The sequence below is a fragment of the Haliotis rufescens genome, unplaced genomic scaffold (assembly GCF_023055435.1).
Source record: "Haliotis rufescens isolate VD_foot unplaced genomic scaffold, xgHalRufe1.0.p SCAF_1, whole genome shotgun sequence".
In the NCBI taxonomy this organism is placed as follows: domain Eukaryota; kingdom Metazoa; phylum Mollusca; class Gastropoda; order Lepetellida; family Haliotidae; genus Haliotis; species Haliotis rufescens.
In genome coordinates, this window is record NW_025963779.1 from 11493267 (window position 1) to 11509377 (window position 16111).

General features: G+C 38.2%; 1 protein-coding gene across 2 annotated transcripts in view; it reads right to left on the reverse strand.

Annotated features, from left to right (window-relative positions):
• Positions 1-5203: 5203 nt before the first annotated feature.
• The window catches only part of LOC124147721, a 28130-nt gene continuing 17222 nt past the window's right edge, over positions 5204-16111 (reverse strand). Inside the window, exons 14-17 of one of the 2 annotated variants that reach the window (XM_046518471.2) lie at positions 13932-14087; positions 12627-12659; positions 8009-8084; positions 5204-7470 (exon numbers count right to left, since the gene is read on the reverse strand). In XM_046518471.2, coding sequence (XP_046374427.2) covers positions 6426-7470; positions 8009-8084; positions 12627-12659; positions 13932-14087 — 1310 coding nt within the window. In that variant the 3' untranslated portion in view covers positions 5204-6425. The remainder of the gene's footprint in view (positions 7471-8008; positions 8085-12626; positions 12660-13931; positions 14088-16111) is intronic. The other variant, XM_046518476.2, reaches the window with a different exon arrangement.

Sequence of the window (16111 nt, forward strand, 5' to 3'; positions counted from 1 at the left end):
GCAAGAGTAGTAGCAAGGTGATTAAAGTGGTGTTGTAGTTCCACAAACCCGAAATGATGAAGGAAAAATACATAAAAATCTGAAACTCCCATTTGTCATAATTCTGTTCAATGCAAACGTATGTGTTCCCCAAAATTGTACACACAATAGATTAACTGCAAGAACAATACAGCAATGTAAAACTGTTCACACTGCAAAAATATTCAGATCACTTTCAAAGAACTTTGTCCTATGTTTTCCCAACTGCTACTGTTTTTCCAAAAAGAACCAAGAAATATATAATCTTGCTGTACAAAGGAACACAATATTTATTTACTTGGACATGAGACAATAAAAAGGAGTATACTAAAGCAGGTACATGTAGAAGCTAGGCTCAGACAAGAAAACAAATGTGTTTCCAACATCTTAAAGGGGAAGTGTACACGCAAAAATCACTGTCTTTCTTTTTCTAAACAAAACGCAATTTTAGAATTAATTAGTATCTGTGTTTGAAAATATACACTCATTTTTTCACAGTGAAAGTAGGAAGCTCACAAAAGTGTGAAAATGATATGCCGTCATGAGGCCTTCTTTTTTCGAGCTAAACTGGCCTGAGTTATCCCCCTTAGATTATGACGTAATTGGTGCCAATTCAACTGGGTCCCTGTCTATTCTCAACGCAAAAGATATCAAGTACCAGTTTGCGGTAAAACAACATGGCCTACGACACACTCCGGAGCAGTGGTGACTCAGCATAACACTATGCTGGCTGGCATCTGAGACGCTAGAATCACAAACCTGGACCTACACCACGTGAAGCGGCTCTAACAAAGCATAATGACGTCATAATGTTTATCAATTGGCACCAATGACGTCATATTGCAAGGGGCATAAGCCATGGTGTTTTTGTTGTGGAAATAGAACACTTGGTAAATGTGAAAAATATAAATCGTTTTAATGGGAAAAATATGTTAATTAATTGTGATATTTTTATATTTTTGTCTATGACACTTCTAGGTTAACACTTTAAATGTGGAAAAAGTACAAGAAAAATAGGTGCATTTCCGTGTGAACTTGCCCTTTAAACAACTCAATATATCCCATGCCAAAGACAGAAACAAACATCAAGCACAAACAGAAGTACACAATGGTAAGGCAAAAGAACACACAAACTGGCAATAAGTAGGTGGCTGTAAAGAAGGAGTTGGGCAAGTCTTTACTGTAGCAAGCAGGGAACAACAAACATCAAATTTTACATAAAGTTTACTAACACGAGACATGATAATCTTCATTATATTTTCTAAATGTCTAAAAATGTTTTCATAAAACAATTAATGACATTGGTCTGGCCTAAGAATAATTTGAGCATCATGATTTTCAACTGTAGATCAAGTGAGTGTATGAGTGAGTATGGTTTTACGCCTCTTTTAGCAATATTCCAGCAATATCACGGCGGGGGTCACCAGAAATGGGCTTCACACATTGTACCCATAATGGGAATCGAACCCGGGTCTTCGACGTGACGAGCGAACGCTTTAACCACTAGGCTACCCGACAGCCCCTGTAGATCAAGTGACTGTTACCATTGGACAAGTCAGATGTGTATACATGTGTATGTTATAGGAGTATTAAATGTGTAGTGAAGCCCCAAAAAAGGGAATTAATGTTAACAGTTACACAGTCTAAGTGACAAATTACAGACTTATCAGTACAAATTGGATTTCACCAACATTCTAGTCATAAGAAAGAATTTTGCTTGAAGCCATATTCAGTAAAAACTTCTCATTACTGGAAAACAATTTAAACCAACATTCAATTTCAACACAATAAAACTGTACAGTACTAATTCGGTATGGTAGGTGAAACACTGTCAGTTTGCATAGGAAATAAATAAGGCATGTGTTTAGTATCAGACAGTCACTTCCGGGCCCACTTGCACAAAGCGATCTTAGCGCTAAGATGATCGTAACTCCCATACTTTAACATAGGCTTACAATAGTCTTAGCACTAAGATCGCTTTGTGCAAGTGGGCCCAGTACTTTGCTGGCTGTTACACACTTTGTGTGGATATGGTAAAGCTATTTGACATTCACTCATAGCACTGACTGGGAATTCATATCACAGATATCACTGATGTGCTGGAGGACACAAGTTGGTAAAATAGGACCTTTGGGAGTAAAGATACACGGATACAGAGTGACCATGATACTCGGATGCTGACCTGATACATGACTTTACAATGGCACAGCCAGCACAATTTATAAGATATTCTAAATGTTCAGTTTTTAAATGAAACATCCATAGCTTTTTCGGAAATTATATAAACATATACATGAGTGCAGGGGTCCGGAAACCGTCATATGCGCCGGACATGTCCGATTGGGAATCTCAAATGTCCGTTTTAAAATATTGCTTACCGGACATTTTAAAAAGTATTGTCCGGTCATTCTTAAATTTTGACCGGACATGATCAACAGTTAGGACTGAGCAGTTTCTGTCTGCAGTTGCAACACAATGAAGATTAACTACACTGACAAGCTTTGTTTGTTTTGATTGCTGTAAATACATCGTACCTACATGATAGTCCAATCGGTCAATCACTGTAATAGGCAATAAACTGAGTTGACACTGATTAATCGAGGATTAATTACTGAGAACATCTTGTTAATTTGAGTGAAAGGTGTTTACAACTGTACATTAATACCACTTTTTTCCTTGTTCATGATGAGTGAGACATGTCTGAACATGGAAAAAGTGAACAGGCCTCTCTAACACCCCCGATTTCGACTCCAACATATTTCTAAGTTCAAAACCAAATCAAAAGCAAAAGCAAATTTTTCAGAAAATACACATATCAAAATCAAACTTTGCACTGCACCTCTTCTATTAGTATGGAAACTGTTTGCTACATCTGAAAAGAATCCATGCAGCAGTGTTTAAGTTATAGGGCGCACAAATGTGTAAGTAAAAAGATCCCAAGTCAAAAAATGAAAAATATCTGAATTTTTTCTCAAAATCCAAATATTGATATCAAACTTCACACTGCTCCTATTAGTATAAAAAGTGTTCACCAAGTTTGAAAAGATACTATGCAGAAGTTTTCAAGTTATAAATATACACAATAAATGTCATCAGAAGGATGGACGGAGGAAGAAGTCCTTGGTATAACTATGAACCCCTGTTCTTCTAGGTTGGGAGAATAATAAAACAATATCCAGTTTGGAATATTAATATTTAATGAGCCTTAACATCTGAGAGCTTTAGATGGATAGGAAAACTGTCAGGAGCTAAATATTGGGCGTGAGTCAAAAAGCTAGAGGAGCATAACTCCCACATGCTAACATAGATTCATGATGGTCTCAGCGCCATTGTCACTGGAATGGGGAGTGATATTGTCTCAGAAATGGATGCTATTTATTTTCTTCAGGGGTCACTTCCCTGGGCCCCTGCTAATGTGAAGCACTGCTGTGTACCAATATATTCCAACTGACCATCCTCAGGGTGTCCTCTCTTACACTGCATCTTTCAGACTATTGTATTTGACTGTACACCTCTTCCACCTCATGTCTTATACATAAATGGTAATATCTACGATCAGTAGAAATGGTAATATCTACGATCAGTAGAAATGGTAATATCTACGATCAGTAGAAACACAGGACAACAGTTATCTTACATGCATAAGTCACGAGAAGATTATCCACTAAAGATTTCGGTAGATTCATTATATATTCATTATATATATACAATGTCAACTTTAGAGGACAACTAGACTTGATTATCCGTTGAAACAGATTTCAATAGATGTAAAAGGCAAAATATGAATGGATCACTGAAAATCAGTGATGACACCAGGTGTTCGAGGAAAGGGTAAGCATGTCCTGCCCTACCGGTAGGACCCGCCATTCACACAATTTGCCTAAAATAATTGTTTGCCTGATGCCACACAACAGTACTCCTGCCATGTGACAGCAGCCTGTGAACAAACCAGACAATCAAGTGATCGATGGACCAGGTACTTAAGTGACACAATACAGCATTTACTGATTTTGTTAATTTTCAATTACGTCTGCTGAGTACAAGTGTGTAAGACGTCCATGATTTGCTAAACTGTGAGGGTTTTGTCTTGAAAGTGCATAACTTGTTCAATCACAGATCACTGATATATGGACAAAGATTGTTTGATTGGCATTACTTAGAAGTTGATGAATGACAAAGTAGACATAATTTTATGGATAATAACTTCTTTACTCTATTGTAATAGCGATGTTCCGGTATAGATCCTCATATTGTTGTCAAGCAAGGTCTGTTCCAGTATAGATCCTTATACCGTAGTCAAGCAAGGCCTGTTCTGGTATAGATGCTTATACCGTTGTCAAGCAAGGCCTGTTCCAGTATAGATCCTTATACCGTTGTCAAGCAAGGCCTGTTCAGGTATAGATCCTTATACCGCAGTCAAGCAAGGCCCGTTCCGGTATAGACCCTTATACCGTAGTCAAGCAAGGCCCGTTCCGGTATAGACCCTTATACTGTTGTCAAGCAAGGCCCATTCCGGTATAGATGCTTATACTGTTGTCAAGCAAGGTCTGTATATCGGATAAACAAAATTAAGTAGTATCAACATTCCTGATCGAAAATGGGACAACAACACGATAGGTAACAATACAAACACGTAATGAAAAAATGAAATATTCATATTGTTATATTACATTGATAGCGGAATATGTTTTCTAATCATGCAACCTCAAAAGCTTAGCACAAAACAACTGTTACGGACTGTATGACTTATTCAAAATACTTTAAAAGTTTTGTCTGGAATGGAAGTTGCCAGTTTGAAACTGGTACCGCAAAGCTTAAGAAACCTGCTTTCTTAGTGGCTAATGTTGACTTCCTGTTAGTCATTTCATTGGATAGTCATAGTTTGCGAAAGGTTGTTCTGATGTGACTTGTGATGGGATGTCCTCGGCGATAGCGAGAACTTGTATCTGATTTTAATGAGATAGCCGTTATCTAAGCATGTGATTAATCCTGTTTTCTTTATTTAAAGCATTAATTGTTTATTGTTAAGCAAGTTTATCTCTGCAGCTACTAGCCGACTCGTCTCACATCAAAACACGGGGCTGTGTACTCGCGGGCAGATGACCACGGAGTACGCTGATCACTGTGTTGGATTAACGAGACTGATTAATGAGTTATTTCGGTAATTCGTTGCAAATAAGGTGTGTCGGAGTCAGAGTACGAGACTGTCGGATTAACAGGTCTAAATAGCACTGATTTAATTGGTTCCCATCATTAGTGTCTGATAAAGCCGATTGTTGGATTAACGAGTGTCGGATTAACGAGACTTGACTACCGTTATCAAGCGAGACCTGTTCCAGTATCAATTCTTATACCGTTGTCAAGCAAGGTCTGTTCCGGTGTAGATCCTTATACCGTTGTCAAGCAAGACATCGGAATGAGGATCTATACCATGTACACCGTTGCTATTACAGTAAAATAAAGAAGTTGTTATCCATAAATTGAGTCTACTTTGTTATGAACATGGAGTTGATGGTGTGAAAGTTACAATAATTTGGAAATTAGTTTCTAGCACAAGTGGGCCCTGGGCCAGACAAGCCATGTGAGAATGATAATACACAATTAGTCAGGTTACTCATTGCACCACCCAATCCTATGTGACACCATGTAAGACACAACGGTCTTACATGATAAGTATGCCAAAGTATGCATGAACAAGCACGGAAGTTCAATCTTCCACTTTGCCCCAAAAATAGTTCACATCTAGGGATCTAGGTTGATGGAGAGAAGAAGAAATCAAAACAAATGCTTTCCTTTTCTTTTAGGTCTTTCCTCCCACCATGATGTATCAGTTTGAACTTACAACAAGTGAACCTACAACACCATAATGTACTTGATCCTAGTTGGAACAAATCAACACCAAAGTCTTTGCTACGACACAAATAAAATGACTGAAACACCTGTTCAAAATAAGCTCAATGATGATGAATAATATGGATGAAGCGCTTGTTTTAATCAGCTTCTTTGACAAAACAAATATACTGATGAAAAATATAAAAGAACACATAAAAATTGCAGCGACACTTCAAGAACTGTCAATTGTAGACTAAGTTGCCATAGTCATACAGAACAATACAGAACTTTTTTTCTATCAGTATACTTGCCAATAAACAAGATAAAGTCAAGTATACATGACATATGTTTTAGGAACAAAAATGTCAGTTCCCCTAAAAATTCCCCTTTTCTTAGCCATAGAAGTTTCAATTTGAAACACACTTTTTTTTACAAACATGTACATTTGAATGATGTTTGTTTCCAAGAAGATAGGAGGTTGTCAAGGGTGTGTCTACGTCCGGTTAGCCATTACATGGCCACACAAGTACTTCCAACAAATCACAGCCAGCAAAATATCACTATGTCCTCCAACATCATTTCTTGTAGTTGTAGTAGGATTTCATCCTCTCTTTATTACACATGGCTGACGGTATGTCCAAGCTAAAACTACTTGAAGGTTGGGAGGGATAGCTGAATGTGGCTGCACTAGACTCTTCAAACGTGTCTACATCGTCTATATCATCCATGTCATTAATGATGGCAGATGTTGAAGCAGACGTGGCAGCAGACGTGGCAGCAGACGTTGCAGCAGATTGTACGGCACTTGTGTGACTAGACTTGTAGAGTGAGTCCTGATGCACCGGAACTGATGAGGAATGAGATCGGTTCTGTGCTTCTGATTGCGCTGATGATGTTTGCAATTTAGATATATTCGGCGCTGGTGGTGGCGGAATCTTCTGGTAGCCATCGAGGACAGATACCTGTGGTGTATTGTTGTCAGTGTGCCCAGGACCTATCTGTCCGACAGTTGCATTCTGGGAGCGGCCTGTCTTTGTTTGAGCATCTACAGGGAAAGTATTGCTACTTCCATTCTTCCCTTCGTCCTGGTCAGACTTGTAGTTACTGTTGTAGAAAGTCTGAAAGTGCTTCTCCTTGATCTCTGCTCCTCCCTCATCATCAAATCCAAACTGAATGCCATCAGCATTGTCACTTTTAAAACTTGGTCCTAATTTTGAACCTCCGAATTCCCAAGCCTCGTCCTGTCTCCCACCATGTTCTGGAGCTTTTCTATCCTTTCCTTTCACCCTGCCCCCCACAGTCCGATCAAACTGATCGTGCTTCCCTGAAGCCCCTCTTCCAACATGATCGGCTGTTCCTGTAGAAGCCCCTCTGCCTCGACTGATGGTACTTCCAAATCCACAGCTTCCCGTGCCCAGACCTCCGAGATTGGGTCTACTCCTGCTGCCCCTTAATGGAGGACTGGACATCTCGCTGTTTTCCTGTCTCTTGGAGTTCTTGCCGATAGAGCTGTGCCACAGAGTTCCAGAGCTTCTGCCACTATCCCTGCCGGAGCTCCCCCCACTGAAGATACTGTCATCACCATCAGATACGTCATCCAGTGTCTGAATGTTTCCATGCCTGCAAAGATGAGTGCAGTTTAGAAGAGAAGCTAAGATGTATATTCTTGGATACTAACACTTGAGATTGAACACAGAACGTTTTCCTGGACTAGTTTGGTTAAAGAACAGATACGCTTGGAGGAGCTGCTGTTATTCTCCGCCACAATACAAGGAAAGTATTATCATCTACAACTGATGCAGGGAAGCACAATATACCTACCAAAAATCCATGGAAACACTATCTGACCACAACTAATCCATGGAACACTATCTGACTACAATTAATACAAGTGAAACACTATCCAACTATAACAAAATCAAGCAAAACACTATCCAACTTTAACAAAATCAAGCGAAACACTATTCATCTACAACTAATCCAAGGAAAACACAAACTGACTACAACTATTCCAAAGGAAACACTATCCACCTGCTACTTATGAATGAAAACACTATCTACCTACAACTAATTAAAGGGGATACACTATCCACCTAGCACTAATCCAGGAAAAGAACGCCAGTACCATAAGTTCTATGTGGGCTGGCCCAACACTCACCAGTTTGCATTCTGACTCTGCCTCAAGGCCGCCTGCAGCATGGCTTGTTCCTCTGCTTCTGTCTGAGGCATCACTCCTGGCAGACAAAAATATGTGAAACACAATGAAAAGCATAATTTTAAATGAATATCAAACCGTTGATTTAATAAATCTGGAATTCATACCTGGAAATTTTCACAGGTGCTACACTTTCAAAAGATGGAGATAAATAGTTCTTTTGTAACCATGGTAACCACTGATCATGAAGTAACACATCTTAAACAAGGCTAGGCCATTTCATGTTTTACAGATGAGTCTACACCTCCAATCAAGCAAAAGAACCAAAGAAAAACAAACATGTTGTGTAAACATGATTTCAAAACTCTTTTGAAGAAAATAAAACAAGTAAATGCACTCCAGAAAAGAAAAAAATGATATCTTACATTCTTATTATTAATATCAATTTTCTTCTGAAATTTGGGCCTCAGCATTTTTGGCACATTGGCCTTGAAACGTAACACAATATATTTGGTAAGGCATCACACGTATGGCTTTAAGAAGTAATGTACAAAACACAGAAGTCAGCGGCATGCTGAAATAGAGAGATACTGAATCAGCCACAGGAAACGATCATGCAGGTGCACCAATCAAAACACTCTGTGTAATCACATGTCTGAAACCAATTCACGAATAACAATTACACCTGGACGTTGGTGACAAATGTTGTGCCAGAAATTTTAGTATTTGACATCCGACATTAATGTATTTCCTGTTCTAAAACCGAGCATAACACAGGCATTCTAATCCCCAAACATGTCTTGATTTTCTGATTGTATGAAGCTCCAAGCATGACCTTCATGTAGACAGTTTTATACACCATATCAATGGTCCTACCAAACGTTAACGCTTCATGTAGACAGTTGTATACACCATATCAATGGTCCTACCAAACGTTAACGCTTCATGTAGACAGTTGTATACACAATATCAATGGTCCTACCATACTTTAACGCTTCATGTAGACAATTGTTGTATACACCATATCAATGGTCCTACCAAACGTTAACGCTTCATGTAGACAATTGTTGTATACACCATATCAATGGTCCTACTAAACGCTAACGCTTCATGTACACAGTTGTATACACCATATCAATGGTCCTACCAAACGTTAACGCTTCATGTAGACAGTTCTATACACCATATCAATGGTCCTACCATACGTTAACGCTTCATGTAGACAGTTGTATACACCATATCAATGGTCCTACCAAACGTTAACGCTTCATGTACACAGTTGTATACACCATATCAATGGTCCTACCATACTTTAACGCTTCATGTAGACAATTGTTGTATACACCATATCAATGGTCCTACCAAACGTTAACGCTTCATGTAGACAATTGTTGTATACACCATATCAATGGTCCTACCAAACGTTAACGCTTCATGTAGACAGTTGTATACACCATATCAATGGTCCTACAAAACGTTAACGCTTCATGTAGACAGTTGTATACACCATATCAATGGTCCTACCATACGTTAACGCTTCATGTAGACAGTTGTATACACCATATCAATGGTCCTACCAAACGTTAACGCTTCATGTAGACAGTTGTATACACCATACCAATGGTCCTACCAAACGTTAATGCTTCATGTAGACAGTTCTATACACCATATCAATAGTGCTACCAAACGTTAATGCTTCATGTAGACAATTGTTGTATACACCATATCAATAATGCTACCAAACGTTAACACTTCATGTAGACAGTTGTATACACCATATCAATGGTCCTACCATACGTTAACGCTTCATGTAGACAGTTGTATACACCATATCAATGGTCCTACCAAACGTTAACGCTTCATGTAGACAGTTCTATACACCATATCAATGGTCCTACCATACCTTAGCGCTTCATGTAGACAGTTGTATACACCATATCAATGGTCCTACCAAACGTTAACGCTTCATGTAGACAGTTCTATACACCATATCAATGGTCCTACCAAACGTTAACGCTTCATGTACACAGTTCTATACACCATATCAATAGTGCTACCAAACGTTAACGCTTCATGTAGACAGTTGTATACACCATATCAATAATGCTACCAAACGTTAACGCTTATGTAGACAATTGTTGTTACACCATATCAATAATGCTACCAAACGTTAATGCTTCATGTAGACAGTTGTATACACCATATCAATGGTCCTACCAAACGTTAACGCTTCATGTAGACAATTGTTGTATACACCATATCAATAATGCTACCAAACGTTAACGCTTCATGTACACAGTTCTATACACCATATCAATAGTGCTACCAAACGTTAACGCTTCATGTACACAGTTGTATACACCATATCAATAATGCTACCAAACGTTAACGCTTATGTAGACAATTGTTGTTACACCATATCAATAATGCTACCAAACGTTAATGCTTCATGTAGACAGTTGTATACACCATATCAATGGTCCTACCAAACGTTAACGCTTCATGTAGACAGTTCTATACACCATATCAATGGTCCTACCAAACGTTAACGCTTCATGTACACAGTTCTATACACCATATCAATAGTGCTACCAAACGTTAACGCTTCATGTAGACAGTTGTATACACCATATCAATAATGCTACCAAACGTTAACGCTTATGTAGACAATTGTTGTTACACCATATCAATAATGCTACCAAATGTTAATGCTTCATGTAGACAGTTGTATACACCATATCAATGGTCCTACCAAACGTTAACGCTTCATGTAGACAATTGTTGTATACACCATATCAATAATGCTACCAAACGTTAACGCTTATGTAGACAATTGTTGTTACACCATATCAATAATGCTACCAAACGTTAATGCTTCATGTAGACAGTTGTATACACCATATCAATGGTCCTACCAAACGTTAACGCTTCATGTAGACAGTTGTATACACCATATCAATGGTCTTACCAAACGTGGCATTGAAAAGTTTGTGGGTTTTTTAACCATAAAAAAAAATGGATCCCGTCTCACATTTAAAAAAAAAAGTTGGATTAAAATCTAATAATTGTGGCCTACGTTAGGCTGCCTTTTACACACATAGCCTCACAGAATTACAACATCACTAGTGCCCACCACATTCCCACATAAAGTAGGTTGACTTTTACACACATAATCTCTACAACATCACTAGTGCCCACCACATTCCAACATAAAGCAGGTTGACTTTTACACACATAATCTCTACAACATCACTAGTGCCCACCACATTCTCACATAAAGTAGGTTGACTTTTACACACATAATCTCTACAACATCACTAGTGCCCACCACATTCCCACATAAAGTAGGTTGACTTTTACACACATAGTCTTTACAACATCACTAGTGCCCACCACATTCCAACACAAAGTAGGTTGACTTTTACACACATAATCTCTACAACATCACTAGTGCCCACCACATTCCCACATAAAGTAGGTTGACTTTTACACACATAATCTCTACAACATCACTAGTGCCCACCACATTCCCACATAAAGTAGGTTGACTTTTACATACATAATCTCTACAACATCACTAGTGCCCACCACATTCCCACATAAAGTAGGTTGACTTTAACACACATAATCTCTACAACATCACTAGTGCCCACCACATTCCCACATAAAGTAGGTTGACTTTAACACACATAATCTCTACAACATCACTAGTGCCCACCACATTCCCACATAAAGTAGGTTGACTTTTACACACATAATCTCTACAACATCAATAGTGCCCACCACATTCCAACATAAAGTATGTTGACTTTTACACACATAATCTCTACAACATCAATAGTGCCCACCACATTCCCACATAAAGTAGGTTGACTTTTACACACATAATCTCTACAACATCACTAGTACCCAGCACATTCCAACATAAAGTAGGTTGACTTTTACATACATAATCTCTACAACATCAATAGTGCCCACCACATTCCAACACAAAGTAGGTTGACTTTTACACACATAATCTCTACATCACTAGTGCCCACCACATTCCCACATAAAGCAGGTTGACTTTTACACTTTTAAATCAGTAATACCAAACAACGTCTATCGATAACTTACTTTAACATGTTTAATATCATAAATAATAATTATACTTGATAAAGATATATATTTCGTAACATACATGGGATCTAACAGGGACTGGCGTGGTAATATAGACTCTCCCTCTCTCTCTGTGAGCGAATAAAGCAAACCAGACAGTAACTAGAGACAGACCAGTTCAGGAAGAATGTACACAGAGATCAATTCCTACCATGTGGTATGTTCAAACTTCATCTCAAGTGAGATGCTTATTTTCACTTCCCAAAAGTTAAATTTTAATGCATTCAGATGCAGAGTTTCTATGATGAAAATGTGACCTCCAGTCAAACTGTTTTCCATTTCATTTTATCAGTGTTGGCAAATTTTTAGGTTTCTAATCCAGATAACCAGATAAACATCACGTTAAATTTTTCACAAAGACCAAAACGTAAATGAGTGATAAACATGCTATGGAAAATGACTGATGTTTCCTGCAAGTTCTAACAATGAGATGACATGGAAGTCAATGAGAGACCACGCCCACCTGTCCCGTCTGCTGCTACGTTTTCAAAGTCATCTGCAACAAATATCAGAATTACTAAACAAAAGCCCCAGATACCAAAAACATAAAAAACACCATTCCCATATCTACTGATCAGATGGTTCATTCTGTGCATAACCCTAACCCTGAAATCTTCAATCACAGGACAAAGATATTCCAAAATCGGTTCACAGATCTCCTGACCCAAATAAATGGAGTGGAGAAGAGAATATCTCATGGTTAATCATGGTTAATTGTTCAGCTGATAATATTGTTTCAAATGATGAGCTATTAAAAAGTTCATAAAACCACATCATTTACCCAAGAAAATTTGTGGAAAAAACGACAATACCCATGTCAAGGTGTTCAAAAAAATATTCTGAATTGGCTTACAGATTAGTAAACCAAAAAACAGAACTTTGGGGAAAATATAAACCAATGGTTCATTGTTCATCTAGGTAATTATATTGGTTCAAATTAAGACCAATAAAGAGCCACTAAAACTATAAATTTCCCCAAGAATATTTGCATCTGGTTGGATTGTCTCCACAGTGTGGCATCCAGTCGTCCAGATACTGACTAGCGTCGGATGTGAAAGCAGATGCTCCCCCATCAGCATGAAAAGTAGTCGAAACAGCCAGCGAATCATTTTAATGCAGCCTTCAATATTCACACTAGCCTGCTGCAGCCCAGGACTACTAATTGTGTGTGTGGGGAGGGGCAGGGCGATGGCTCGCATTTTCCCAATGGATCTTGGGGTCGCAAATTATCTGTCCCTGATTTTCAACATTTTACCGACCAATTCACAATGCTTCAATTTTGCTACAAATTGGAACTGAATAAAACGATAGAAATGTAAACACAGCAAACATTTCTTCAAGGACAAGCAGCGATATGTAATGACAGTGGTCTGTATTAAACGAGTTTGGATCAGACAATCAAGTGATTGACATCATGAGCATGGGTTCACAACTCAGGTCAAGTCAAATAAGGTCTCCACTAGTCGTTTGAACTAGTTTTTAAAATATTTTTAAAAATTCCAAAGCTGTTAATGTCAACAAGTATGTGAACTGGTGTCAGTATTTGTTCATGTTCGTCCAATGCCAGATATAAAATGTTTTCATGTTGGGTGTTTTCACTGATGCAAGTGTGCCTGAGAAACTAGCATCTTTTGCACGTTTATTAAACCTCTGCAGACAAGACTCTTGCAATGTGGTCAACCAATGCATCAGACACGGTTAGTATCCTTGGTTGCCATGGTGAGCTGCAAAGAAGGCACTACTAATAGAAAAACTCAATAATATATACCCTGTTGCTCAGCCTCCATCTCACTCCTCAACAGGGCCTCGTGGAACATCCTCATCTCCTCCGCCTCACTCTGGGGCATCAGGACACTGTAAGCCGAACCATGGACGCCATCCACTTCGGGATCCTCCTCAAACTCTTGGGGTTTATATTTCTTTCCTTGGTAACAATGGATAATGATGGAGGAAAGGCGAAAATGTGACAACGATCATAGACATTCACCACTTTGGTGAACACGGACAACGTGACAAAACCAAGGATCATCATTTTAGTAGTAACATCAATTAATTGTATTATTTTGATAATAAACAGTTTCCTGTGATTTGCATAGACTGTCTATTGGTGCCATCATCACAATTTCGGTTGTTCATTCCGAAATTCTTTTATAGTTTCAATCCACATAAGTAAAACCAGAGACCATATAATAGAGGGACGGCCCTCCCCAACAGTTTATCATAAACCATCAGCGCTACGGTCTGGCATGTAACTGATACACCCCGACACCCTGCTGTTAACCTCTCTGTACCGCTGCAGATGCGCAATAGATGCGCAGACATTCACGACTGACCATTCTGGTAACCACGTAAACAATATTGTATAATATCCGGGGTAAGAGTTAATTCCCTTAGCCGAGATTTCTCCGACTACGACCAGCGACAATCCAATAAAAGGACGTCTCTTAGCGGATTACAAAGATTTTTTAATGATATCTCTCATAAGCACATGTCAGTTGGCTGCAAATTATTTGCTGAACATGTGTGTCTTCCGGGACATTTATTTCAATTTACATCCGCCACAGCCATGGACGACTTCATTCACTGGGACGATTTCGTCTTGGACCTAGATATGCCACTTGAAGAATTCCCTCTCTTCGACCAGGGGTTGGTTTCGGATGACTCTTGGTCTAAATAGAATGACAGTGATGTTACCGCTACCAAGCCGTTGGCTAAAACCTCCTAAAAAGATTCACTCAAAGAAAAAGATAGGAAATGAAAATATGACGTCTGTCCACAAGCGTAAGTTTTCGAGGGCATGTGAAGAAAAAGCCGTTCTGATATCAAAAGTATTTTATAACGTATTCTATTTGTTTTAAAAATCAGTTAAAATATCTCATTTTATGCTGTAATTGTTAACTATTATAAATAAACAAATATACCAAATCTACTACGAACGCCACAGAAAACTACGATCCGGTAAATTGCACAGGAACTCAGGAAGTGTAAATAAAACTCATCCAGAAGCAGGGAAGACACTTGTAACATATCACCATATTCCCGATGTTCACAAAATATATCTCCATATTAACTTCATATCTTATAATAAGTCCAGACTAGATTTACTTGCAAAAATGCATGATCACCGACTGGTGTAAATGCTTTACTATTAGCCAGAAAAAAAATGGCGCCATATTAATGTTTTTATTTCATGTAAACTCGCTACTATTTTATAATGCTAATAGTTCCAATGAATTAGAAATACACATTAAACTACGAGCGTTGTTAAATGAATTTTCGATGTGTCCGACAATGGGCTTCGAAAGAATCAAAAGTTATTGGTTAATGCCAGTTTGGGGCTAGCAGTGATAATAGGGTTTGCTGGAGCGAGGTAAGTTTTTTTTTAAGGGAGGCTACTGTTAAATTCCAAATATTCCGATATTACCCGATAAGATTGATATTTCAGCATACAAATAATTAGGTATTTCAGGTATAACAATATAGCTTCAACGAGCATGGTACCAGATATGTACTAGTATATCGTAAACTGTAGTAACGTTTGTTGTTTTCAAAATTCTTTCATCATAGTTTTCTATATCTGATCAATGAAAACAAACTTTAAACTCTAACCTGGAACAAAGCATGCAACTACACATGTATTACTATTAAAACAAAACAAAACATCACAAACTCTGACATATGTAAATGTATTTTTCACAGAAAAGGACAATAGACCATCTATATGTTTTACTGAATGACACCTTCGACCTTGTTGTCTGGAACTTCTCTCCCGACGACTGCCGATATAATCCTTCTTCTTTCTTGGCATTTACAAAGCAAATGATAATTTTATTATACAAATATTTCATGTAACGGATTTTTATTTTTGTATGATGTTTTCATTGTTGTGTAAATACACAAAGTAAGTAGTACCTTCATCATATTTACATTATTATGATTGGGTTTCGG